General features: G+C 34.9%; 5 protein-coding genes across 6 annotated transcripts; all 5 read left to right on the forward strand.

The window, feature by feature from the left end:
* The first annotated feature begins 740 nt into the window (after window positions 1-740).
* On the forward strand, window positions 741-2967 carry LOC145641508 (uncharacterized). Its single transcript, XM_081692331.1, has 2 exons — window positions 741-2213; window positions 2342-2967. The coding sequence occupies exons 1-2, from the start codon at window positions 947-949 to the stop codon at window positions 2965-2967; spliced, it is 1893 nt and encodes a 630-aa protein (XP_081548457.1). The 5' UTR covers window positions 741-946.
* Window positions 2968-3002: 35 nt separating this feature from the next.
* Window positions 3003-6193, forward strand: LOC145641510 (uncharacterized). Of its 2 annotated transcripts, none has more exons than XM_081692332.1 (5): window positions 3003-3372; window positions 3500-3655; window positions 3776-4204; window positions 4346-4609; window positions 5420-6193. In XM_081692332.1, exons 1-5 carry the CDS (start codon window positions 3003-3005, stop codon window positions 6085-6087), a joined length of 1887 nt encoding a protein of 628 aa, XP_081548458.1. In that variant the 3' UTR covers window positions 6088-6193. The 2 variants fall into 2 exon arrangements, with proteins under 2 accessions (XP_081548458.1, XP_081548459.1); XM_081692333.1 differs by having other exon boundaries at window positions 4346-4519.
* A 2787-nt stretch (window positions 6194-8980) lies between these two features.
* LOC145555574 (uncharacterized) lies at window positions 8981-11080 on the forward strand. Its single transcript, XM_081617310.1, has 2 exons — window positions 8981-9507; window positions 10258-11080. Exons 1-2 carry the CDS (start codon window positions 9238-9240, stop codon window positions 10291-10293), a joined length of 306 nt encoding a protein of 101 aa, XP_081473436.1. The 5' UTR covers window positions 8981-9237; the 3' UTR covers window positions 10294-11080.
* A 6466-nt stretch (window positions 11081-17546) lies between these two features.
* LOC145642535 (uncharacterized) lies at window positions 17547-21967 on the forward strand. The gene is made up of 6 exons (XM_081693740.1): window positions 17547-18651; window positions 18786-19898; window positions 20027-20182; window positions 20304-20483; window positions 20866-21471; window positions 21629-21967. The coding sequence occupies exons 1-6, from the start codon at window positions 17547-17549 to the stop codon at window positions 21886-21888; spliced, it is 3420 nt and encodes a 1139-aa protein (XP_081549866.1). The 3' UTR covers window positions 21889-21967.
* On the forward strand, window positions 21890-24071 carry LOC145641511 (uncharacterized). The gene is made up of 3 exons (XM_081692334.1): window positions 21890-22611; window positions 22768-23055; window positions 23271-24071. Exons 1-3 carry the CDS (start codon window positions 21981-21983, stop codon window positions 23927-23929), a joined length of 1578 nt encoding a protein of 525 aa, XP_081548460.1. The 5' UTR covers window positions 21890-21980; the 3' UTR covers window positions 23930-24071.
* Window positions 24072-27032: the final 2961 nt, after the last annotated feature.

Here is a 27032-nt window from a genome sequence, read left to right on the forward strand (position 1 = left end):
ACATACCAACAGAGTATTTTTTATTTATTTATTTTATTTTTTAGGAACAAACCAACAGTGCATGACAGTTAACTTAGTGGAGTATCACTTGAGGTTCAGGTTCAATGCGCAATAACTCATTGAGGCTCAGGTCCAAAGCATAATTATTTGTGGTTAACGTAAAAGTTGAAGCTGAGGTTGACTGAATTTGGGGTTTGAAAGAGCTGTGAATTTGCAGCTCTACCATTTTTTACTAGACTTGATGGAAGTCTTTTATGAGGACTTTAGACATTGATGCTTTGCAATTTACAGTTGTTTTGTTTCTCCTTGAGATTAAATAAATAAATAGTACGGAGTATAATTTTTCTAAACTTTATGTATACGCTAGGTATTGTTTGGTTGACAACGTTAAATGGGGGGATTGGAAATTAATGAAAATTGATAAAGAGGGTAGTTGTTTGGTAAACGCACACAAAAGGAAAAATAAAAAGAAAAAGAAGAGAAAATTCATGAAACATGGGAAATAAATTCGAAATTCATTGAGGAATTATCTCCATGAAATACAATTTTTTTTGAAGAAATTAATTTCCGTATTGGTCAAACAATACTCTATTATTGCAACTATTACGAAATAGGAGTAGTTTGAAAATTAGTACTACTAAAAACACAAACAGGAAGTCAATGGAGTATAGGGTCTTTGGCCCATTACTTAGTGGGGTCCAGAAAAGCTGTGATGCATTTGTAAATATGTGTGGTCATTAGTTGTTCTTATTTACCAAAATTAATTATTTGAAGTTGAGGTTCAAGTTCAAGTTGATAGTTGTGATAATATCTTAATCAAATCTTAAAGCTGCAACTACTGAGTAGTATTATTTGTTCTCTCATTGTTTCTTTATTTTCCAAATTATATTTCTGTAATTTGAAATTAAATTGAGAGGAGGCGGTTGTTGTTGTTCCTGTTGAGGCTATGGAAATTGCAACTGTCGGAGTAGTAGATTCTAAAGGTCACTTGGAATTGGAGAAGGATCCAAAGGTATGGATTAAAAATAACCCTGCTTCTCGTCTAGCCTTGGTTACAAGCTTGAATTTGTATCTACATGATCCAGATGATGTGGAAGAGATAGGAGAATCCATAGGTGAGCTCACACACCTCATCCGCCTGCAATTCTTTTTCTGTAGATCCCTGAAACGTGTGCCTAACGCCATCACTAGGCTTCACAAATTGGAGCACTTGCTATTTGATAGTTGTTCTCGTTTAGAAGAATTGCCGGCAAATATAGGGAATTTGGTGAGCCTTACCCATCTCAGGCTTTCTTATTGCCAGAACATCGAGTTCCTTCCTAATAGCATTGCAAAACTATCCAGTTTGACATCTTTATATCTCTCTCACTGTGATTGCCTTGTTGAATTGCCTGCAAATATTGGGCAATTGGTGAGCCTTACCCAACTCAAGCTTGATTCTTGCGAAAACATAAAGTCACTTCCTATGAGCATTGCAAATCTATCCAATTTGACATCTTTATCTCTCAAATACTGTAAATCCCTCACTGAGTTGCCTTCAAATCTAGGACAAATGAAGAGCCTTTCTCATCTGGAGCTTAATAAATGCAACAAAATCAAGTCCCTGCCTGATAGCATGAAAGATTTATGCAGTTTGGATACTTTAATAATCAACGAATGTAATTCCCTCACACACCTGCCTATCAATTTGAATGTGTTGCACCTTAAGCTTATTGATTGTTGTCCCTGCCTCCTTCCTACCGGCCTATTCAACCTAAAGTACTTGGAAGTCAATGTCTGTAGCTGCTTTAATGAATCTTTTGAAAATTTGAAGGATCCATACAGCCTACAACACCTCTCTATTTCAACCTGCTATATGCATAGCAATGATATAATAACATTACCAGCCTGTTTGAATCAATTCGTCAACCTTCAGGTTCTCTCTCTTCACGGTTATGATCATACAAGGTTTGTTGAATTGCCGGCAAATTTGGATGGGTTGGCCCATTTATGTCTTCTTGATATTCAATATTCCAGTATCCGCTGTCTTCCTTGGAGCATCACGAAGCTACGCAAACTCCGACATCTGATGTTGCCCGAATATTTCAGACTCGAAACATTGCCATATGACTTGAATGATTCAGTCGTCATTTCTGTTAAATATAGGCATGTTCGCAAATCCTTGGGAGAACTTAAAACAGAGATAGGACAATTGCTTGATCCTTTTGGTGGAGGTAAGTGTTTCAATACTTTTTACTTTCACATTTTACTCCAAATTTGTTTACTCTGCTAGTTACACTATGTAATACTCCGTATTTTAATAGTCAAGTTTATCTCTTCTCTCTCCCTCTTACAATGGCAGAAAAAGGAAATGATGCTGCTCGAAATCCTTTTATTACGTCTCCTCCCGGTTATCTCCTATTGGAGGGGCATCCTTGGCACTGGAATGTCAACAACAATGATTCACAATTGGTTCGATTTTTGGACTTGAAAGGTGGTGAGAAATCAACAGATTCCATAGCGCAATTCACTGAGCTCACCCACCTCTACCTCTACAATATTTTCTTTTTGGACTACTTTGTCACATTGACAAGGCTTACACAGCTTTATCTTGACTGTCCTGACGTTGAAATTGATAAGTCCACTATTCATAGCTTGAGCAAGCTATCCAATTTAAAAACTCTACATCTGGATTTGTGTGATATTGAATTACCAGAAAATTTTAGTTTGCCTGTCAGCGTTACAAGTCTCTCTTTACTACGTTGCAATGAATTGTGGTCACTCTCTGATAGCTTAGCAAAGTTATCAAACTTGAAGATTCTGAATCTCATTGCGAGTCATTGCCACTATATCAGAATCTTGACAAACTCAGGCTTATTGATTGCTACTTCAAGTCTTTTCCTATTGGCCTACATCACCTGGAAATCTTATTTTTCAAAGTTTATAAAGACCTGGGATGTATCTTTGAAAAATGTTGTAGTAAGTTAGTCAACCTGGAGACACTCTCCATTACATGTTCTAATATGAAGTTCCTTCCTGAAGAAATAGCTAGACTCCGCAACTTGCAAAAATTACAACTCAAAGACTGTGTCAGCCTCAAAAAGCTGCCATCAAATCTACATGAGTTGGTCAATTTGCATACTCTTGATATCAGCGTTACCGGAATCAAGACCCTTCCTCTTATTTTAGTAAAGCAATGCAAGCTGCAGCACTTAACCCTTTCCAAGTGTTTTAACGTGCAATGCTTGCCAAGGAAACTAAAAAACGTGTCCATCATCGATGATACGGAGGAAGCATACTACAAGCGCAAGGGTTATGATGCTTCCCTTTACCAAACCTCGGCAGATTCCTTTGATGAAAGTGAAGAAACAGAACTAGGTGTTGTTCCTAGAGGTAATTAAGTGTTTGCCAGTACTTCATATTTCATAATTTATGTTGCATTTTTTTTTTTTCATCATTGATGACACGGATGATGCATACTTCTCTTATATGAATAACTCTCGTAATAAAATGTCAACAGAAAGCTGCAACGAAGACAATAATGTTGTGCCAACAGTAGAACTTCATGAAATTGTCCCTGATGACCAGACATTTGCAGATCCTTTCAACAGTACAAGTACATGCCATATTGGGCACATCACAACAGAACAAGGTGGTGTTTCACAGATTTATAAAGGTACGTGTGCTTCCAACACTCGTATTGACAGTGGTAAACCCTGCATATAACAAGTTTGAAATCATCAGAAAGTGATAAAGCCTGCTTAGGTTGAAAACTTTACTTTTTTGGTGCAAACAGATTCTCATTCTTATGTCAGTAAAGATCCGATTGATGAGAACTTACAGCATAGTGCTTTATATCTACAAAATCAGTTCAATCCTTTGGGAAATGGCGGATTTATGACATACCTGCCTGGAGCTTGTTCTTTCGGTGTGAACAACCAACATGCTATAAATGGTGGACATATTGGCACCATGACTTTGGAAAGTGAACTTGGGATTGTTCCAATTTATCAGCATGTAGCTTCGTGTGATGGAAATAGTTTTATTGGTGACTGGAACAACGATCATGCTTTAGAATTTGGACACAACGACAATACCTCTCAAACTTATGATGCTGATGCGAATGCTATTAGAGAAGGGAGAGAAATTACTCAGGATCTGGAAGCAATTGTAGAACGGCTGCCTACAAACATGAGACTTGTTGATGCTCCTGAGAACCTTGATGGTTAGTTATTTTCTTAGTTTCCCAACTTTTTATAAAGAGAATGAGGGAAGGGCGAAAGGCCGTTCTTTTATAACTTTGTAGAAAAGTCTCATTATGATGTCTAGCAGAGTTTGTTCTGATTTGATTTCTCTGTGCAAACAGGTTTTAATTCCAGTAGAAGAGAAAATTCAAATCCAGAAGGTGAGAGTATCCCTGCTACACATACTGATCAAAATGACATTATGACTGCAGAAGTTGAACAAGGAAATGGTGATTACAGTCGTCATGATTCAGAAAACGAGGAGAATCAGATCCCTCAAAACAATTACGTGAAGGGTAAGAAAGGAAAAGAAATTACTTTGGAGACAATACAACCATTCTGGTCCAATAACATGAAACTGGAAGAAGCTGCATATAAAATTGGAAGTATGTTTGCTTTTTGTTTATAATAGACTTGTTAATATCCGAGACCATGCATTACATACAAATTCCAAATATATACTCTTGCTAAAACAGTGTAGTGTGCACTCATTGATGAATATTAAGCTACTTGCTGTTAAAACTATTATATCATTATTATTCAGCAAGTCAGGCCACTGATATATCAAAAGGAATAATAATGCTGTAGGCTACGTGGAACTTTAACAAAGAACTTTTTCCTAGAGCAAATCATAAAAACAATGAGTGATGATTTATCATATGCATAGTACAATAATATATATCATGGACATACACTTAGTAAATATAGATGTTCAGAATAGAGTTTCGGTTTGATGAAACCTTGCATCGTATCGTCTGTTTTTGATATTGTTAAGTTTGCTGGAAAACTTCAGTTAAAATTCCAGAGAGTATGGAGAAGAATGCAGGGTATATAAACTTGTATTCTTTGAATGTACAGGACAATGGAGATTAATACTGGTATTTCTATGTTTTTAGAAACTGCTTATTCTTACTCCTAGAGTCTATTGCCACTCCTTTTTTAAGCAAATGCTAATAATATATATGATTAAGAGGTTTTCGTTTACAAAATTTATTGTCATTAGCATACTTTAAAAGACGAAGTAATAGAATCTTGGAGAGTGAGATGAGCATCCTGAATTCCTGATGATTTGGTTCTTGTATATTAAGAGGTTTTCGTAATGACATTATGTACTTGTATATTTTGTAGTTAAATAAAAATAGTTTATGTTTTGGTTCTTGGTCTTTCTAAATGTTATACTTTACCACAAATTGCAGTATCAAGGTCTACTATGAAGCAAAGATTGAAAGATTTGAAGCAGGTGTGGCCATCAAGCAGAAAAAGGAAGCAACATCTTGATGCAAAGAAAAGGAAACAAAACAGTAAAGCACCAATTGGTGGAAGTGATTGCTCACAACAGAGTTTGGTGAATCCTAGTAATCTAGCAGCTCACCCGGAAATTGTGATGGAGTGTATAACGGGAGCAGACCAGCTTACGCTGCCTAAAAACGTATCATCCACCTCCAACGCTGTTAACAACTTGACCCCAAACACAAGAATGGAAACCATAAGAGAGAATTTAATGGAAACTCAAGGCGATATGGATAGTCATCGACATACAGAAGAGCATTTGGATAGTGCTAATGAGTGTACATTTTCAGATACTTTGCAACAAAATGAGAACTCAAGCAAGTTCATCGTCAAGGCTACTTATAAGGAAGATACAATTAAATTTGAATTCTCATTGAGTTGTAGTATTGACCAGCTCAAGGGAGAAGTGGCCAACCAATTGAAACTTGAGGCTAACACATTCAAAATCAAGTATCAAGATGAAGATAAAGATTGGATATTGATGACCCGCATCTCTAACTTAGAGGATGCCTTTAATTTGTCAAGGTCTAATAATAGTAGCGTTGTTAGATTGTTAATTGATCCAAAAACTTGATGTCAATTTTTGTTTAAAATATCTATTACTTCAGTATAATTGTTGAGTCAATTTTGCAACACTTAACCACGTATCTTTCAAATCTCCAATATTCAAATTCTATGCATTTTACTTTTTATTTTATTTTATTTTATTTTTAACACCAATAACTATCCAAGTGGCCATCCCATTATTTTTTTTAATGGGACTCCAATACTCAATAACATTTCACTTTTTTGTTGTTTTTCTTTTGTGTATAAGATATTATGTGCATTAGCACAAGTATGCTCTAGTTAGAAGATTTTAGAACATTGGTTTTAATTTGGCATATGTATTGGCGTATATACTAGATTCAGTCTTGTGCAATGCACGATTGTTATTAAATTTTACAGAGTACTAATTCTTTATACCTATACAGTTATACCAATGTCAACGTTATTCAACATTATACTTTATTTTTTTTATAATAAAAATAATAACCTCACCATTGCAACTGCAATTGCTCATTTGCTTCCACAAATTAAATAACCTCACCATTGGAAGCAACCCACTTGAGAAGAACTCGCACCGTTTCATGTCCCTAAACAAATCCCAAGTTAGACCAAAACACCAATGTTTACACTTTACAGACCCAACTTAAAATGAAAGAAATTGGGCTTAGCCGAAGATTTCCCCAAATTTTCTCTCTCCTCGTTTCTCTGCAACTTCTTCTGCTGATGAATGGTGTAAGAGAAGCATGGGTAGGCATTTTTCTCTCAATTCCCTTTTTTGGGTAGTGTAAAATTTTTCTATTGCACAATTATTTGAGGATTTTGTCCATTTATTTGGCATGTAAATGGATTTATGAATGCAAATTACTGTTTAGTTTCATAATTAAATGTGAAATTGTGCAATTTTAAAGCTCCATTCTTTCAGCTAACTTAATTATTCATGTATGTTTGTTGATTATCAACCATTTTATGTGACAATTTTTAAGGGACATAAATAGAGGGGAGTGGTGCTCTGGAGGTGTCTATTATATACTCGGGTGTCAATTTATTTTCTCTTGGGTCTATAATGAAAATTTTAAGGTTTTCTAGGTAATAGCGATGTTGAGGACTCAAGAAGTAGGAGTGATATATTTGTGCTTAAATTTCTTATAAATTTGAATGAAAATGATGATTTAGGTAATATCTTTATCTCAATTATCCCATTAATTTTGTTTATTTTGTGAACCACTTTCTAGGATGTTGAAGTTTAACCAATGGCGAATTATAGTTGGTGTTCCATTGTTTTTGCTAGAAAAGGAATTAGTTGTAGTGTGGGAGAGGGTTCATGGATTAAAATAGGGAACATGGAAGATGTTTTGGTGGCAACTTGTTAGACTTACAAAGCAATGTGCGAGATGGAATTTTGGAAGCTCTGGCAGAAAGATATGAAGAATAGAATATCTTCATATGTTCATAGTGGTTATGAGTCCAACGAAGAAAGGAGAGCTCTGAGTCTGAGTATAGCTCAGGGTTTGGCTTCATAGTGGTTTACATTCTGAGTATAGCTTCCAAATCTGAATATGTCCTGTTTTTCTCATGTTAAACATAATGTCAGCGCCCATTGCTTAGCTAGCTTGAGTCATAATGTTGTAGTGGAGAGGCTTTAGATGGAAGAGGTCTCCTCAGAAGTTAACACTCTTGTATGGAAAAGTACTTTATTCATGAATGAAGATTAGAATCTCTTTTCCTGTAAAAAAAATAAATAAATAAATAAATTAAAAAAATATGTAAAAAGGAAAAAGATTACATAGTTGATTTTATTTTATTGAAGCTCAATTTCTCTTAATCACCATCCATTTAACCTTTCTCATTAGCTTGATCGTTTCCATGGTTATTCATAGGCTCGCTATCAATTTTTCTAATTGCAACATATGAAAACTTTACATTGTCTGTAAGAATGATAATTTTTTTTGAGTAGTTGATTAGTCTAATTATATTGTCCTTGAACCAACGACTTGTCATTAGATTCCTGTAAAAGTTTCCAACGGTTTGCCAGCTGTGTTTATTTGTGTTGTGCATAATCAGTGACTGCTCATGTAAAACTTTCTCCATTATTTTATTTGTACTCATGAATCAGGACTTAGTTGCAAACTTGGCTGTAAGTAATATATGATAATAATGATACATTCCAGTTTCTTCTCCACCTGTTTTTCCTCCTCCAGAAAATTATGAGAATGATAAGTCTCTCACTTTGTCATTCTGCAGTGAGAAAAACACGGTTACAAGGGAAAATAGGCGGGAGTGTCTTACAATCATGGAAAGAATGAAGGCTCAAGCATGAAGGGTGATTTTGTTTTGATCAATTTTTTCGCTTTGGAAGGATGGAGTATTGCTGAACTGTTTCATTTTCAGTGTGTTGTTGCGGCTCCTTATGTCGTATATTAAACTGCTCCTTCATTTCAGAGGCAGGTCAGGCGAGAACTTCCAATTCTCGACCTGGTAGAGGGCTCCTGATTATAAACTTGGATGGAAAGATGTGATTCATTGGATGTGACGCTACTTACTTAAGATTGGGGATCATGGAGGAGCGGTGAACTGAATCTTAGCCCTTTGCCTGTTACAGACCCAATGACAGGTCTTCCTGTGTGGCATGAAAGGCCGTTGTCTCCCTTACTGTTGTATGAGATATGATTAAATTTATTCATCATCAATTATTCATTATCTTAATCTCAATTATCCCAAATGGCGGTTTTCATGCAGCAGCTGCAGCGATATGATTGATTCAGGGGGTGAACTCTGTTCAGCACATACAGGGCTACAAAGCTTTCTTGATGCTAATTTATCAATGCCTCATGTTTTCATTGGTTTGAGCTCAGCTTGAAATTTGGGTTTCATGAGGAATCCTAGAGCATGGCTATGCATCTTACAAGTTGCTGTAGAGATCACCCAAGTGTAGATTCATCCTTCTGACAGCTGAATATGAACCACTGATGTGGCCGTTTAAAATTTTTCTGCTGAAGTTGATCCGTTAATATTAAGTCAAAGTATCAGTTTAAGCTATGGGATCTGTCTGTGTAAGGACCATTTATTTTGCTTTTCGGGTTCTATTCCCTACAGTTGGCTCTTCCAAAAATGTGCAATTGCTAGTGGATCCACTGCAGCAGCACTGAGAGCTGGAATTTCTCAAGCTGTATGCCCGTTTATGCTTGATCAATTTTACTGGGCTGAAAGGATGTGCTGGCTTGGAGTAGCTCCTGAACCCTTGAAAAGAAATATATTGCTACCCGGAAATTTTGATGATGTGAATATCAGAGACGGTGCTTATGCTTTAAAGAATGCTATTAATCGTGCTATGACTATGAGTCCTGACATAAAAGCACAAGCTCTGGAGATTTCAGAGAAAATTTCTCAGGAGAATGGAGTCTCAGAGGCTGTCAGAATTCTCACAGAAGAAATAGCTAATGGCAATACTGTAAGTGACTAATTTTGGCACTTTCTATTTATTATAGCCTCCTAGCAGCATGTAGTGGATCTTGATTGATAATAGAAGTTGTTCAGCTTTCATTTTTACCTAGGTGGTGATATAACATTATTGTTGTGAACTATTGACATATATATTACGCGTAGAATTTTATCTGCATACACCGTACTGTTGTCTTGATGCCTCTGAAAAATGCAAGGCTGGGGAGGGAGTGTCTTTGTGTCTGCTATACTGAACTTTCTGTGTATAACTGCAAAGAAAAATTTATTATCCTTATCCTTAAAATTGTTATCCAGCCTAACCCACTAAGGCATGATATCCTAGAGTTGAGTTCCCTATGCTTCAAGTAGGATACTAGCTTTCGCCTACAAATCTCCTTTATGTAAAGTACAATTGTGACTTGAATGAGATCATAGCACAGAGGAGTGAGCTTCTTTACTAAAAAAAAAAAAAAAAATTAATAACAAAGTTGGGCTTGTCTGCTAATAGTTACGGAGTATGTGTTAGGAAGAGAATTTTTATTAGAACTAGTTGTAAATGATGACTAGCAATTGCTGTAGCCTCCTGTAGGGTTTCTTTTTTTAGAAAGAACAAAGAGTGAATAGATAGAAGGAAAACAATCAACTGGAATATTGTATTTAAGAAAGAAAATTTATATGCCATAAATACAGAGTCTTATGCTCAAATTGGAGCTAAACTATGGGATCTCTTTGTGTAATGACTGTTTATTTTTCTTCTCAGGCTCTATCCCCTACAGTTGCCTACTTGGCTCTTTGAAAAATGTGCAATTGCTATCCATCACGGAGGGAGTGAATCCACTGCAGCAGCACTGAGAGCTGGTACACCTCAAGCTCTGGCTGAAAGGATGTACTGGCTTGGAGTAGCTCCTGAACCCTTGTATAGAAATATATTGCTTCCTGAAATTGTGATGATGTGCAAATCAGGGAAGGAGCTTATGCTTTGAAGAATGCTATAAATCATGCTATGAATCCTGATATAGAAGCACGGGCTCTAGAGATTTCAGAGAAAATTACTCAGGAGAATGAAGTCTCAGAGGCTGTCAAAACTCTCTCAGAAGAAATAGCTACTGGCAATACTGTAAGTGACTAATTTTGGCAGTTTCTAATTATTATAACCTCCTAGAAGCATAGGTGATTGATATTATTAGTTGTTCAGCTTTCCGCGTTACCTAGGTGGTGGCATAACATTAGTCATTGTGATTGGCATCTCTGAACTATAAGTGCCTATGTTAGAGTTTTATCTGTGTACACCGTACTGTTAACCCGATTAAAATTTTAAAAAGGGTTTCAGTCTTTCATGCATGGTTGGGGAGGGAGTGTCTATCAAACCTTCTGTGTATAACTGCAAAGAAAAATTTGTTAGCCTTATCCTTAAAACTATTATCTAACCTAGAAGGCTAGAAGACTAAAGCAAGGATTCCTGGAGTTGAGATCCTTATGCTTCGTGTAAGATACTAGATTTCGCGGACAAATCTCCTTTAAGTAAAGTATAACTGTGACTTGAATGAGATTATAGCACAGAGGATTGAGCTTCTTTACTAAAAAAATAAAACAAAATACAACCCACATATAAGGTGGGATTGTCTGCTAGTAATTATGGAGTATTTGTGTTTGGAAGAGAATGTCTATTAGGAATTAGTTGTAAATGATGGTTAGAAATTTATAAATCCATTGTAATCTATAGTTTAAAATTTTCCAATTATGTACTCTTTTATCCATCATTTATTGAACTGCAATTGTTGTAGCCACTTGTAGGGGGTATCTATTTAAGAAAGAACAAAAGTGAATAGATTGAAGGAAAACAATCAACTGGAATATTGTATTGATTAGATTGAAAGAAAATTTATATGCAGTAAATACAGAGTCTAATGCTCAAATTGGAGCTAAAAAATTCTTCAATGAAATTTTTGCCACACCGTAATTTACGATCATCTTCCATGCTTATCCATTTATCCTTGAACGAATTTGTCGTACCTCGCCTTCGCCATGTGTGTTCTGGACTACAAGTAGTAGATAGATAACTAGATAATACGAATTACATACCAACAAAGTATGACTATGGGCCCCTTTACTGTATAGTTGTAACACCCTAGAAATTCCCTTCCTTTAAATACACACTTTACTCTTTTAAAAATACGTTTTAGGAATATCTAAGACATTACCGCCACCGTGAAAACGGCTAAGGAAACTATCAAAGATACACAGCGGAAGACTTGAAAACCAAAACCGTTTAAATAACACAATTTAAAAACCAAACCCACGAAAGTAAAGTTGAAAATCAACAAAACCAAAGTTAAATAAAATCCACTACAACTTGGAACCATTTAAGGCCCTTATTCAAAACCGAAACAACCAAACTTTTGAGTTAGTCCATAAGGTAATATAATAAAATATTCAATGCATAAAATACATCATATCCTAATGGAAGCTAGCATGATTCTCTCTTCACTCATGCTCCGTCAAGAACATGCTATCTCCACTTGCCCCCACTACTCTCCATTAAAATGGATCATCGTAGGGCCAAGATAAAGACATGGCCAGACACAAACAACACACACAATCAGCAAAGCTGAGTACATAAGCGTAAATAAACACACTAACATGCATTCTCCTATCATCACACACACTTACCTCATTGCACCTGTTTACAAGCACACACAACAATCAACAAGACATTTTAACTAGACACTAAATAATTCATTTAGCGTTGATTACGCATCGAACGGGTTTCCAACTATACCTATCCCAATAAATTGGGGTTAACTGACACGGGAGCCAACCGTGCCAGCAACAAACCTGTGCCACACATAGGTGGCGGAATTCCAGTGCATAATAATAAAAAGGAATATACAACATCCTGTACTCCGTTAGAAGTTATGATCAAATATAAAGTCACATAACCCCCCCCCCCCCCCCCATATGTTCATACTCAAGGTATATACGTTCCAAGAGTTTTGGTGCGTAATCTCTTTCACTTTACGTTATTTACATATTATTAGACTTGGTGATGACTCTCAAGGCATAATAAGTCAATCAACAATAATTATTCAATCAAACAAATATACCAATTTAATTCTTGAATAATTAGTGACCACATAATATTTAATGTTGAACCTTTTTTAATTCTACCTCAGTGTCGAAGACACCTTAAACGCATAAAACGCCAACAATCCTATACCTCGGTGTTAAAACACCTTAAGTGCACAAAGGCACCAACATACAATTTATTCCTTGTGTACATAGACACTTATATAGCTCATTTCTCATGTTTAAAGCATCAATAAAAATTATATGAACCATAATAAAATTTCTTTTCAATATTCCAAACATAATTAAACAATTAGTTTAATTAAACATGCTCTCTATCATGCCATAAATAAATATGTAGTCCATATAATCATGCCAAAATATAATTTTCCAATCCATAAACCATCACAAATAATTCATGCTTCACAATTCAATCACCAACACCAATAATTCACGATTCAATACATAAACCTTAGCATGATACTACTTGTAATTGATTGAAATTAAACCTAGCATGATTCTACATCATCAAAATATGCTAAGTACGCGAACGTACCTCAAATAAGCCCTTAAAGTAGCCGATTACACTACAATAATTCCCGAACCAAGTCTCCTACATAAAGGGACAATAATACTATATTAATTACCCTTGTATACACAATTTCCAGCAACTTAAACTCACTTTAAATAACTTATAATAATCTGAAAATTATTTTAAAACCCCTAATTAAACTCCTTTTTAATGGATAATCACACCCTTTTATTAAAAATCACAATTATACTACTTTAAATAAAATTCCAACACTTTAAACTAATCAAAAATCCTTTAAAACTTCATCAAAATACATCTTTATACTTAAATTATCCATAGGAACATTAAATTATCTCTTACCCCTTTTAAACTCAAAGATAAAATTTAAAGCATAAAAAAAAACTTCGTTTAAAATCAAAAACTGCTCGAAAATCGTATTTAGAGGCTGAATTTGGCCACGAGAGGGTAGTGCTCACTACCAAAGGTAAAGAGTCTTTCTTAAAACGTTGTTTCCACTCGAAAAACACTACTTTTTTTTATCAAAATCGGAGGAGTTTAGAACCTGATCGGGATTAAAACGATATTAATATTAACGAACGGAAATCTTATTATTAAAACATGAATTTGCGTGTTCAAAATAAATTTGGAATTAAGTTAAACTAATAAGTAGTTATAATCACCAAAATTTCAAAACATCATTACTATAAAAGCTCTAAATCAATTATTCATAAAAACCCTAAAATCATGATTTTCAATAATTAAAAACCCTAGGTTATAAAATTTACAAAATCTGAAAATTATAAAGTTCAATCATTAAAATACAATTTGATACTAATTAAATTATTTTCAAACAATAAAATCAAAACTCATAAATCAATAATTATAATTACACAAATTAATAAAACAAAGGAGAGAGAAAATAAGACTAACCTTTTTGTGTGGGAAATTTTTGGGGATTCATGGGGTATTTATAGAGTAGAGAGTGTAGGGTTAAATTTGGACTTATAAAAATGTGGGCTTGAGTTATGGGATAGGGCTTAAGTTATAGGTTTTGGAATGGGTTATTCCAATAAGAGTATGTAGGAATAATTTACATTGCCCAATAATTAATAAATGTTTGGCCCAAAACATATTTTACTTTTATAAAACTTTATATTTAAAATACTTTAACCCTTTAGAATATTTAATTAAAATACTTGAGCCCTTGACAATACATTTTATTAATACTTAAATACTTTATAAAAATACATATATGGGGTATTACAATAGTGGACTATAACTTGAGGTTCAGGTTGAGAGTGAGGGATAGCTCAAGAGCTTCCCTACGATTTCAAGATCATGGGATCGATTCTCACCCCCGTTTTTGTGGCTCTCTAAACACCAAAAAAAACTTGAGGTTCAAGAGGCTCAAGTTCAAAGCATAAATATTTGTGGTTAATGTAACCGTTGAAGTTGAGGGTTACTGACTTTGGTGTCCAAAAGAGATGTGAATTTGCAACTACTCTCTCCATTTTGTATAATTGCAACTCTTTTCTTTTACATCTGTTTTATATTAATTGCAACACTTTTATATTTAGAAAGGATCCACCTTTATTTTATAATTTCTCTCTCCCAATAACCCCATTTTCACTAATATTTTATTGTTTCATTTTCCTATCAACTTCACTAAGTGCATCTAGACGCATAGGACCTAAGTAATTTGCATGCTCAAATAAGGGCAATCTAGGGTTGGGGGGTACATTTTCTCCCTCTTAATGGTACAGTGGTAAATTTTCGTGTACTATTAAGCATTTATAATGTACCATTAAAGTATAAGGGCTTGTTTGGTTCACCTTTTTTTTGTTCGGTATGGTCTTATTGGTCTGATCTGATTGTGTGATTTGACCAAACTTTGACCTTAAGTGAACGATAATATATGAGGAAAAAATATATCTAGTGGGGTCTTGTTAGATTCATAATAATGTGACTTTTATTAATATGTAATTTTCATAGTTTTTTCCATTACGAAACTAAATATTTAGCGATAAAAAACTACACCTAAAACGATGATCTGATTTGAACTTATTTTTTCTGATCTGATTTGGTCTTTCTAATCTGATCTAATCTAAACTTATTTTTTTTGAAACAAATAAATATAAGGTGAACTAAACAATACCTAAGTTGTCTGAATAATACTTTTTGTGTACTACTCCTTCCGTCCTCTATTGATAGTTCCTTATGACTAATTTTAAGTCCCAGAATGATAGTCCAATTTGTTTTTTTTCAAATACTATTAATGTTAATTTTTTTACTAAAACAATATTTGTGAAATTATAACTTTCTCATGTAAGTTTTGCTTTTTCATGTAGTTTTATTACTTTCTCTCTCCATTTTTTGCATACTCAATATATTGGCTTGTTCACTTCAGCTTAATTTTAGTTCAGTTCAGCTCAGCTCAGCTCAGCTCCATTCAGTTCAGCTCAGCTCAGTGTTACCCGAAACGCGGGAAAGTACAGCGTTCCCCGTACCAAAACGCAGAAATGCGGACCTGACGCGTTCTGGTTCGCGATCTGGTTCGTCGATGACGGAGAACCCGATTGTAGTTAGATCTAAGTCGTAGTTTTGAGTGACAATTGGGTTATTATTTGTTTATAATTTCAGGTATAATTGAAAGCTTAAAACACTTTAAAGGTTTCATCAATGGTGTTTCAAAATAAAAAAAAAAAGTTTTCAACAATGGAGCAGGGAGATGAAGAAACGTGTAAATGAAAAAGTCTAAAGCAATAAATAAAGATTGTGGACCCCATGTCCCCTTTTTTTTTTTTTTTTTTTTTAAAAAAAAAATTGCCTACACACTACACAGTAATCAGTACTATTGTGGACCCTCATGTCCCCTTTTCTTTTTATTTACGTAGTACGGAGTATTAAATTGTCTACACAATAATCAGTACTACTTATTTTAAATTGCCTACACAGGAATCATTACTACTCGTACTTAGGCCTTATTCTCTTACGTTGAAATTCAGCTCAGCTCAGTATTGTAAAAGCTTTTCCAATAAGGAAATGGAGCAAGTATTTAAAAACGGCTGTAAATAGAAAGTGGATCAAGTATTTAAAAACGGAGGGAGTATTCATTTTAGTTCTATTAGTTGTTCAGTTCAGCTCAGCTCAATTCAGTAAATGTGAACAGGCCCAAAATTTACCTCTCCTATATACTTTTCCTTCTTATTTATGTTTATTAATTCCCGAGAAAATTGTCCATAAGAGACTATCATTGGGTTGGAGAGAGTATTATGCTCACAGTGGTTTTTTTGCCATCATATTTTCCACCCTTAGGTTCTCATTATTTACAAAAAAAGCCATCCCATTTACATGTCAAATGTATAAGGCCTATGCGCAAATACTTTTCCAACTTATACTAATTTTTTGTTATTTCTCTCTCCTACTAACAATACTTTATACTATAAAAAAATTCTCTTTTAGGCCCCACCCTATAAAATTTCAACTTTGTAAACACCCTAGTATCGTGATTAATACAAAACGGAGTGAATACCATTTTTTACTAGACTTGATGGAAGTCTTTTATGAGGACTTTAGACATTGATGCTTTGTAATTTGCTTTTGTTTTGTTTCTCCTAGAGTGAGTGAATACAATTTTCCTAAACTTTGTGCTTACCCTCAGTACTGTTTTGGTTGACAAAAAAAAGGAGAAATTTGTTTGGGAATTGATTAAGCATCATGAAAATTTTAACTTCCCACAAAACATTTCGCTACAAAACAAAAATTTATAGGAATTTCAAATTTTCAACTTTTCATATTACCAAATAAATACATTTAAGAAATTTCTAGACATTTCATTAAGGAATTATATTTGCATGAAATACAAATTTTATAGGAATTTAATCCTCATATCAATCAAACAACACTTTATTGTTGCGATTATCAAGAACGGAAGGAGTATTTTGAAAGTTGGTACCTACTATCGAATAGGAAGTCAACAGAGTATAGGGTCTTTGGCCCATTACTTAGTGGGGTTCAGAAAAGCTAAAAAAAAAAGCTGTGATTCATCATGCATTTACCACAATAATTTTTGAGGTTGAGCTTCAAGTTGATACTTGGATAATTTCTGAATGGAATCTTAAAGCTGGAACTATTGAGTAGTATTATGGAAAATGCTATACATAGCTCTTAGGGCTACATATAAGCATTTAATTTACTTTAGAAATTTGTTTAAATTTAGAAAATCATGACAAAAACACACTAATTACACCGATTTGCACGTGTTTTTGTCATGAATTCCTAACTTTATACATTTTTCAAGAGTAAATTTAATGCTTATATATAGCCCTAAGGGCTTTGTATAGCATTACATTTCTTCTCTCTTTTTTCTTTTATTTCCCAAATTATATTTCTGTAATTTGAAATTAAAATGAAAAGAGGTGATTGTTGGTGTTCCTGTTGAGGCTAAGGAAATGGCAACTGTCGGAGAAGTAGATTCTGAAGGTCACTTGAATTTGTTTGAGGATCCAGAGGCATGGATTAAAAATAACCCTGCTTCTCGTCTAGCCTTGGTTACTAGCTTGAAGTTGAATTTATGGCGAAAGGATGATGTGGAAGAGATAGGAGAATCCATAGGTGAGCTCAAGCAGCTCACCCGCCTGGAATTCTGGGAGTGTAGATCCCTGAAACGTGAAGCCATCACTAGGCTTCACAAATTGGAGCACTTGCAATTTCATTATTGTGAATGTTTGGAAGAATTGCTGGCAAATATAGGGCAGTTGGTGAGCCTTACCCATCTCAAACTTAAAGCTTGCAAGAACATAAAGTCACTTCCTATGAGCATTGCAAATCTATCCAATTTGACATCCTTATCTCTCATAAGCTGTGATTCCCTCACTGACTTACCCTCAACTGTAGGACAATTGAAGAACCTTTCTCGTCTGGAGCTTAATAATTGCAACAAAATCAAGTCCCTTCCTGATAGCATGAAAGATTTATGCAGCTTGGATACTTTATTCATCCACAACTGTAACTCCCTCACACAATTGCCTATCAATTTGAATGTGTTGCACCTTATGCTTATAGATTGTTGTCCCCGATTCCTTCCTACTGGCCTAATCAACCTAAAGTATTTGAGAGTCACTGTCTGTAGCTGCTCTGATGAATCTTTTGTATATTGGAAGGATCCATACAGCCTACTTCACCTCACCATTTCAAGCTGCTTTACGCATAGAAATTATATAGTAACATTACCGGCCAGTTTGAATCAATTCGTCAACCTTCAGGTTCTCTCTCTTCGGTATAAGATAAGGTTTGTTGAATTGCCGGCAAATTTGGATGGGTTGGCCCATTTACGTCTTCTTGATATTCAATATTCCAGTATCCAGTGTCTTCCTTGGAGCATCACGAAGCTATGCAAACTCCGACTTATAATGTTGCCCAAAGATTTCAGACTCGAAACATTGCCATATGAGTTGAATAATTCGGTCATCATTTCCGTTGAAGAAAGGCACGTTCGCAAATCCTGGGAGGAACTTAAAACAGAGATAGGACAATTGCCTAATCCTTTTGGTGGAGGTAAGTATTTCCAATGCTTTTACTTTTACAGTTTTACTCCAAATTTGTTTGATCTGGTAGACGTAGTAGTTATACTATGTAATACTCGTATTTTAATAATCAAGCTTATTTCTTCTCTCCCCCTCTTACAATAGCAGAAATAGGAAATGATGCAGTTCAAAATCCCTCTATTATATTTATATCTCTTCCTGGTTACCTCCAGTTGAAGGTGAATCCTTCGCAATGGATTATTAACAACATAAATTTACTCAAGTTGGTTCGATTTTTGGACTTGCAATATGCTGAGGGGTTAACAAATTCCATGGTGCAATTCAGTGAGCTCACCCACCTCTACCTGGACATCGCTGATAATAAATTCTTTCCGGACAACTACTTTGTCACATTGACAAGGCTTACACATCTCTCTCTTCACTTTTTTTTTTTTAGAATTGATATGTCCATTTTTCATAGCTTGAGCAAGCTATCCAATTTACAAACTCTACATCTGTGTTTGATTTATAGTAGATCACCAGCATTTTTTCATATGCCTGTCAACCTCAAACATATGCCTGTCAGCCTCAAACATATGCCTGTCAGCCTCAAACATCTCTCTTTATCATTTTGCAATATGAGGCGACTTCGTAGCTTGGAAAAGTTAACCAACTTGAAGACTCTGGATCTCTATTACTGTAGATATTGCGAGTCATTGCCACCATATATGTATCTTGACAAACTCAGGCTTATTCATTGCTCCTTCAAGTCACTTCCTATTGGCCTACATCACCTGGAAATCTTAAATGTCAAAGAAGATAATCTTGACCTGAGATGTACCTTTGGAAATAGTTGGAATCAGTTGGTCAACCTAAAGATACTCTCCATCACGTGTTCTGAAATGGAGATCCTTCCTGAAGAAATAGCTAGACTCTCCAACTTGCAAAAATTACTACTCAAAGACTGTATCAACCTCAAAGAACTGCCATCAAATATACATGAACTGGTCAAATTGCAGACTCTGGATATCAGCATTACCAAAATCAAGTCCCTCCCTCATAGTTTCGTGAAGCTATGCAATCTACAACACTTAATCCTCCCCAAGTGTTTTAACTTGGAAATATTGCCAAGGATTCTAAAACAAGTGTCCATCATTGATGACACGGAGGAAGCATACTACAAGAGCATGCGCTACGATGCTTCCCTTTACCAAACCTCAGCAGATATCTCTGATGAAAGTGAAGATGAAGAAACAGAACTAGGTGTTGTTCCTGGAGGTAATTAAGTGTTGCTAGTACTTCATATGTCATGATTTATGTTGCAATTCTTTTATCTTTCATCATTGATGACACGGATGATGCATACTTCTAACATATGAACAACTCTCGTAACAAAATGTCTACAGAAAGCTGCAATGAAGACAATAATGTTGTGCCAACAGTGGAAATTCATGAAACTATCCCTGATGAGAAGACATCAGCGGATCCTTTCAAGAGTATAAGTATGGGCTATGTTGAGCACATTACAACAGAACAAGGTGGTATTTCACAGATTGATAGAGGTACTTGTGCTTCCAATACTCCTTATGATAGTGGTAAACCCTGCATATTATAAGTTTAAAATCATCAAAAAGTGATAAAGCCTGCTTAGGTTGAAAACTTTACTTTTTGTTGTGCAAACAGATTCTCATTTTAATGTCAGTAAAGGTCTGGTTGATGAGAACATACAGCATACTACTTTATGTTCACAAAATCAATTGAATCCTTTGGGAAATGGCGGATTTATGACAAACCTGCCCGAAGCTGTTTTTTTTGGTGTGAACAACCAACACGAGAAAAAAATTACTCCGGAGAAACATGATGGTTAGTTTCCATTCTCTGCAATGTTTTTAATCACTGTATCTTAAATTGTGAGGCACACATTCTTGTTTCCTGGCATACAATTCTAAATGCTTCATGCTCAGTTACTTTCTTGGTTTTCTAACCTTGTTTGTTTAATGATTCAACTTCTTTTATCTGGTTAGTGCACTCTTGCTTACCTTCAACTAGAAAGTTAATGAAGACAATGGGTAATTTAGGCTGTTGAGTTTTGTGATCGATCCTAGTTTTGTTAGAACTTTTGTTTACTTTACATGTCAAACAGAGCTCTATGAATTTTAAACTGTTAATAATACTGTACTATGTTATTTGTCTTCCTTGTATCATTACCATGCTGTCTAAGTCTACAGCTTAAGATTTTTTTCAGAATATAATTTGCCCAAGGAAATGCCGGACAATATTAATGTCGTGAATCCGTGGCTGAAATATGACTGTAGCATGCAGTCCCCTCCTAAAGGTCTAATAAAGGCTGAGCACTTAAAAATCTCACTCTGCAAATGCTCAAAAGAATTGCTTGCGAATTTGAAAGAGTCAATGAACCTACTGCACCTTGCCATTGAGGATTGCTCTCAGCATCATGTCAAAAAGTTTCCCACAAATTTTAACGAGTTAGCCAATCTTAAGACACTTTCTATTCGTTGTATCCGCATCGAGTCCCTTCCTAGCTTCGCAGGACTTTGCAGCCTATTAAAATTATACATTGGAGGAGCTGAAAAGTTGCCTGCAGATTTGGATAAGTTGGACAAATTATTGGCTGTTGACATTCATGATACCAAAATCAAGTGTCTTCCTTGGAGCATCAAGAAGCTTCAGAATTTACGATTTCTAAACTTGCCGCTGGATTTCAGACTCGAAACATTGCCATGTCAATTGATTGAGTCTGTCATAATTACTTTAGACGGTATGCACATTCGAAAAACCTGGAAAGAACTCAAAACTGAGATGGAGTTATTATCATTTCGTGGGGTCGTAGGTACGTGTTTCCAAAACTACTAATACCTACAACTGTTTATTTTGATAACTATTATTCTCTTCTTAAAATTCAATCGTTCTAAATTGCAGTATCATAGTTATCTTCCTAATTAGTATACTGCTTCTTAGTAGTCATCTTCCTAATTTGAAAATGGCAGTTGATGAAACTCGGAAAATTTCAACAATATCTTCTTCTGGCTATCTCCAATTGAAGGACAATCCAGGGCTATGGATTAGAAAGAACAAGGATTTATGTTTGTTAGTGCGAAGCTTGGAGTTAGAATTGCCAGTTGATATGCAAGAGGTAGGAGATTCCATAGTGAAACTGCAAAAGCTCACCTACCTCTATATCTCTGGTAATATTTACCTTGACTTGAAGCACCTCTCTGGCGTAAGCAAGACGCTCACACATCTTTAGGGGATACAAACTTGCCATCAGATTTGGATCTGTTGGTCAAACTTAGACACCTCTCTCTACGTCATGGAAGTAAACATTCAAATATTGATAGCATGGCTAGGTTGTCCAACTTGAAAGCTTTGGATCTCTTTCTATGTAATTTCGAATCATTACCTGCAAATTTGAAGCTTGCTGAACTTAAGCTTTCTGGTTCCAACATCAGATCACTTCCTACAAGTCTTTACCGGTTGGAAATCTTGCACGACAAAGGGACATGCAAACGAACAGAATGTAATGTAACCTCATTAAACTTGAAACAGCTAATCAATTTGGAGAAACTTTCAGTTACATGTTACTCCATGGAGTTGATTCCAAGCATAGAAAGACTGCAAAACCTGCAAGCATTGCAACTCAAAGATTGTTCCAGCCTTGAAGCATTGCCGAATTATCTGGGTGAATTGGTCAAGCTGTGCACTCTGGATATTAGCGGTACAAGAATCAAGTCACTTCCTGATAGCATCACAATGCTATCCAATTTGAAGAACTTGATCCTTCCAAAATGTTTCCAACAAGACAACTCTGTAAAGTATCCTAATAAAGGGTTCATTAATGTTACTATTGATGACATAGTTGAACTGTATTTCAATTACACGAGCGATGATGATGATGATGAAACCTCAATGGAAATTAGCTGTGATGAGCAGCCATTGCCACATAATCTACCTGCCATTCAAGTTCGTGGAGGTATGTGCTATTGCATGATTCTTATATGTCATTTCTTTTATTTTTTACATTGCAATTAATTATTGCAAAAAATAAAAATTCTCAGTTTCAAGTTGCTAGTTCTAGACTGCTAGTGTGTTTCCAACTCTGCTTGTGTGATTTCGATTTGCAAAACAGATCCTTGTTATAACAAAGGAGAGACTTCAAATCCAAGTGGTGAGAGTAGCCATGCTATGCAAAACACTATTACTACAGAATCTGAACAAGGGATTGCACCAGCATGTGCCACAAAAATATATGATTGTGGAGAGATCAATCATCGCGCTTTAGAAAGTGAGCAGAATCATATCCCTCAATGTAATAATGTGAAGATTAAGATGAAAAGAAAAGATATTACTCTAGAGATGCTACAACCATTCTGGTCCAATCACACAACGCTAGTAGACGCGGCAGAAGAACTTGGAGGTATGTTTCCTTTTCTATATCGATCAAATGTCAAGTTGAGGTGTTAGTGATTTGAAAACTTTTATTGTTGTTTTGTTTTCAATATAAATATTAATCACTCCATCTCGCAATTTATGCAAGGACTTACTTCACTTGATGTTAAATTATATATAAATGATGCATGTTTTAATTTTGGCTTCGTTAAATGATTAATCATACTTGACTTCAATTTGCAGTAAAGAGGTCTACATTGAAACGAAGAATAAAAGAGTTGAATGTCATATGGCCAAGAAAAGGGAAAAAACAACAGCTTGATGCAAAGAAGAGGAAACTCAACTATAAAGCACCATTTGGAAGTGATTGCTCACAGCAGAATTTGGTGAACCTTGGTAATTCAGCAGCTGATCACGCGGAAAATGTGGAGGAGCATATAATGGGATCAGACCTGCATACGTTGCCAAATCATGTATCTTCCAACTCCAATGTTGTTATCAACTTGACTCCAGATGCAACAATGGAAACCATCAGAGGGAACTTAATGGAAACCATAGGTAGTCATCAAGGTGCCGAAGTGCATTTGGATGGTGCAAATGAGCGTCCACTATCAGATACTCTGCCACAAAATGAGAAATCAAGCAACTTCATTGTGAAGGCTGGGTATAATGATGATATAGTAAGATTTGATTTCTCATTGAGTAACAGTATTGACCAGCTCAAGGAAGAAGTTGCCAACCAACTAGAACTCGAGGTTAACACATTCAAAATAAAGTATCAAGATGAAGATAAAGATTGGGTACTAGTGACCCGCATCTCTAACTTAGAGCATGCCTTAAATCTTTCAAGATCATCTAATGATAGCAGTGTTGTTAGATTGTTGATTGTTCCGAAAACTTAATATTATGTTTTATTATATTAGAACATTTGTTTTAATTTTGCATCCCATCTATTTTAATGTATAGGGAAAATAGTATACTAAATATAATGTTTTATTGTATTAGAACATTTGCTTTATTTTTGTAATTGCATGGAAGACTGCAATTTATGAAGATAAATATCTTTTATTTAGCAAATCATCCTACTAGACTGCAATTTTTGTATGTTTTGATCTTGTTCCTCTTTTTTTTTTTGTATTGTGCTGCTTCTTCTTAGTCAGTCTCTGTGCAAACAGATTTTTGTTCTAGTAGGAGAGAAACTCCAAATCCAGAAGGTGAAAGTATCCCTGCTATACAAAATGATCAAAATGACGTTACCACTCTGCTAATTCAGCAAGATAATGGTAAGAACAGTCATCATGATTTAGAAAATGGGCAGAAACTGGTTCCTCAACACAATAAGGTGGAGAGAATGAAAAGAACTGAAATTTCTCAAGAGATGCTACAACAGTGCTGGTCCGAAAACCTGATGTCACTGGAAGAAACTGCAGAAAAAATATTTGGAGGTATCATGATCCCATTTTGTTTGTATTAGATTTGTTAATTATCTGAGATCTGCATTTACATATTCTTGCTAAAATCTGTGTATTCATTGAAGTTTTGATTTCTATTGATGCCACTGATATGTCAAAAGGAATAATAATGCTGTGAAATTTTAGATGTTCATTTTGTGAAATTTTGATCCCTGTCTTTTAATTATTTAAGCAAATTCTTATTAACAATGTGCGAACCTCTAATTATATATGCTTGTTTACTTAATTGTCTTCATTGATGTTAATTGTCTCTTTGAACTTTTACAAATAGTGTGCTCACAATTATACTCCTAAAAGTATTTGTTTACCTATATTCCCTCATTAATGTTAACTGTCAACAACTAAATTTGTTGTTATAACTTTATAAGGATGGTTTTTTAAAAATTAATTTATCATTAAGACTGAGATAGACATCCTGTCATCCCAATGATTTCCATTAAAAAAAAAAAAAAAAAATTAACTGCTTGAGCTTCTTTATCATACTTGACCACAATATGCAGTCTCAAGGTCTACAATGAAGCGAAGATTGAAAGAATTGAATCTGGTGTGGCCATCAAGAAAAAAAGGGAAGCAACGTCTTAATGATGCAAAGAAGAGGAAACATAATAGTAAAGCACCATTTGGAAGTGATTCCACACAGCAGAATTTGGTGACTCCTACTAATTCAACAGCTCACGCGAAAACTATTGGGGGGTATATAATAGGAGCAAACCATCTTACGTTGCCAAATCATGTAGCATCCAACTCCGATGTTGTTGGCAACTTGGCCCCGGACACAATAGTGGAAAGCGTTAGAGAGAACTTAATGGGTACTCAAGGCAATATGGATAGTCAGCATGGCGAAGAGCATTATTTGGATGGTCCAAATGACCAAGGGCATTTGGAGGGTGTTCTGCATTCAACTGAAAGTAATCTCACTGCAACACTGGAAACCTTCCAAGAGCCCCTAATGGTAATTGAAAGCCATATGGATACCCAGCAACAAGCTCAAGGGCATTTGGAGGGCGCTCTTCATTCAACTGAAAGTAATCGCGCTGCAACACTAGAAGAAACTTTCGATCCAATGGTGACTGAAAGCCATATGGATATCCAGCAACAAGTCCAAGGGCATTTGGAAGGCACTCTTCATTCAACTGAAAGTTCAGGCATTATTGTTGTAAAAGGCACTTACAAGGAGCTTTCAGTGAGAATTGTTTTCTCTTTGAGTTTACCTATTAATCAACTAATTGAAGAAATAGGCATGAAGTTCCAACTTGAGGTGAACAAATACAGATTGCTTTATCAAGACGAAGTTAAAGAGTGGATGATGCTGACTAGTGTGGAAGATTTGAAGTATGCTTCAAATGTTGCTGAATCATTAGGAACAAAGTTTGTTAGATTGTCTGTTATTGACTTTGTTGTTTAATACAAGTAATACTATTTTGCTTATAGTGGCTTAAGTGAGTTCACATTTGTGCTGTAGACTAGCAAAGATTATAACTACGGGCCGTTTGGCCCATTATTGTTAAGTTCGGCCCCGGTTTGATTATTTTCAATAGAAAAATACTACGTAGTTTTCACAAAGATATAATTTCTTTTTTTTTTGAAACAATGAAGATATAATTTCTAGGAAAACCACAACTATAAATAAGTTCCCGATTAAATAATTTCTCGCTTGGCTTCCAAAAAAAAAAAAAAAAATTCTCTCTTAAATATTTTTATTTTTAATTTTTGCAAAATATTGTTAGAAATTATTATATTTTTTTTTAGAAATTATTCTATTGCATATACTTAACATGTTTTTTAGTTAACACTATATTATATTTTCTATACTCTTTATATAACTAATCAGGTACTTACAAAAAATAATGAACTTAAATACTCCGTAATCACTAACTTGAAACGAATTTTGATGCAACCAAAACTTGTCCGATCAAGCCAAGCGCCCGATCAGGGCAACTACGACTCGATGCACCAATAACTAGTATGGAGTATCTCCTTTTAACCCCCAAAACATCTATTTAGTATTTGTATGGTTTTGCCTAGACTACATAAAAACTCTATATGTACAAGTATTAGGTGTTGTTTAGTTCAACTTATTTTTATTTATTTCAGGAAAAAAAAAAAAAAAGTTATGTGCAGTTTTTATCTCTAAATATCTTTAATTTCGTAATAAAAAAATTATGAAAATTACATATTAATAAAATACACGTTATTATGAATCTAACAAGACCCTACTTGAAATACCTTTTCCGTATAGATTATCGTATATTTAAGGTTAAAGTTTGATCAAATTTGACATTTAGATCATATTTGATAAATTCATATAAGTTCAGATAAATACAAATAAGGTGAACCAAATAAGGCCTTATTCCGTTATTCACATACTACGTCGTATAAGATAAGTGTTACTTTTACACGATTCCCAAAGAAAAAGCCTAAAATTCTAAGGGCCTGTTCACATTGAACTCAGCTGAGCTGAACTAAATTGAACTGAGTTGAACTGAACTAAAATGAATATTTTATAAGAGAAGGAAATTAGGAACTAAACTGA

This window comes from Chenopodium album, chromosome 8 (genome assembly GCF_948465745.1).
Source record: "Chenopodium album chromosome 8, dcCheAlbu1.1, whole genome shotgun sequence".
Classification (NCBI taxonomy): Eukaryota; Viridiplantae; Streptophyta; class Magnoliopsida; order Caryophyllales; family Amaranthaceae; genus Chenopodium; species Chenopodium album.

Excerpts from the sequence above, each read along its gene's own strand:
- LOC145641508 (XM_081692331.1), top strand. The coding sequence starts at position 947 with ATGGAAATTGCAACTGTCGGAGTAGTAGATTCTAAAGGTCACTTGGAA. Across the intron at positions 2,214-2,341 it reads GCTTGATCCTTTTGGTGGAG|AAAAAGGAAATGATGCTGCT; the intron begins GTAAGTGTTTCA and ends TTACAATGGCAG.
- LOC145641510 (XM_081692332.1), top strand. The coding sequence starts at position 3,003 with ATGAAGTTCCTTCCTGAAGAAATAGCTAGACTCCGCAACTTGCAAAAA. Across the intron at positions 3,373-3,499 it reads ACTAGGTGTTGTTCCTAGAG|AAAGCTGCAACGAAGACAAT; the intron begins GTAATTAAGTGT and ends AAATGTCAACAG. Across the intron at positions 3,656-3,775 it reads TGTTTCACAGATTTATAAAG|ATTCTCATTCTTATGTCAGT; the intron begins GTACGTGTGCTT and ends TGGTGCAAACAG.
- LOC145555574 (XM_081617310.1), top strand. The coding sequence starts at position 9,238 with ATGCTTGATCAATTTTACTGGGCTGAAAGGATGTGCTGGCTTGGAGTA. Across the intron at positions 9,508-10,257 it reads AAATAGCTAATGGCAATACT|GCTCTATCCCCTACAGTTGC; the intron begins GTAAGTGACTAA and ends TTTTCTTCTCAG.
- LOC145642535 (XM_081693740.1), top strand. The coding sequence starts at position 17,547 with ATGGCAACTGTCGGAGAAGTAGATTCTGAAGGTCACTTGAATTTGTTT. Across the intron at positions 20,183-20,303 it reads TATTTCACAGATTGATAGAG|ATTCTCATTTTAATGTCAGT; the intron begins GTACTTGTGCTT and ends TTGTGCAAACAG. Across the intron at positions 21,472-21,628 it reads ATCATTTCGTGGGGTCGTAG|TTGATGAAACTCGGAAAATT; the intron begins GTACGTGTTTCC and ends TGAAAATGGCAG.
- LOC145641511 (XM_081692334.1), top strand. The coding sequence starts at position 21,981 with ATGGCTAGGTTGTCCAACTTGAAAGCTTTGGATCTCTTTCTATGTAAT. Across the intron at positions 22,612-22,767 it reads TGCCATTCAAGTTCGTGGAG|ATCCTTGTTATAACAAAGGA; the intron begins GTATGTGCTATT and ends TTTGCAAAACAG. Across the intron at positions 23,056-23,270 it reads CGCGGCAGAAGAACTTGGAG|TAAAGAGGTCTACATTGAAA; the intron begins GTATGTTTCCTT and ends TTCAATTTGCAG.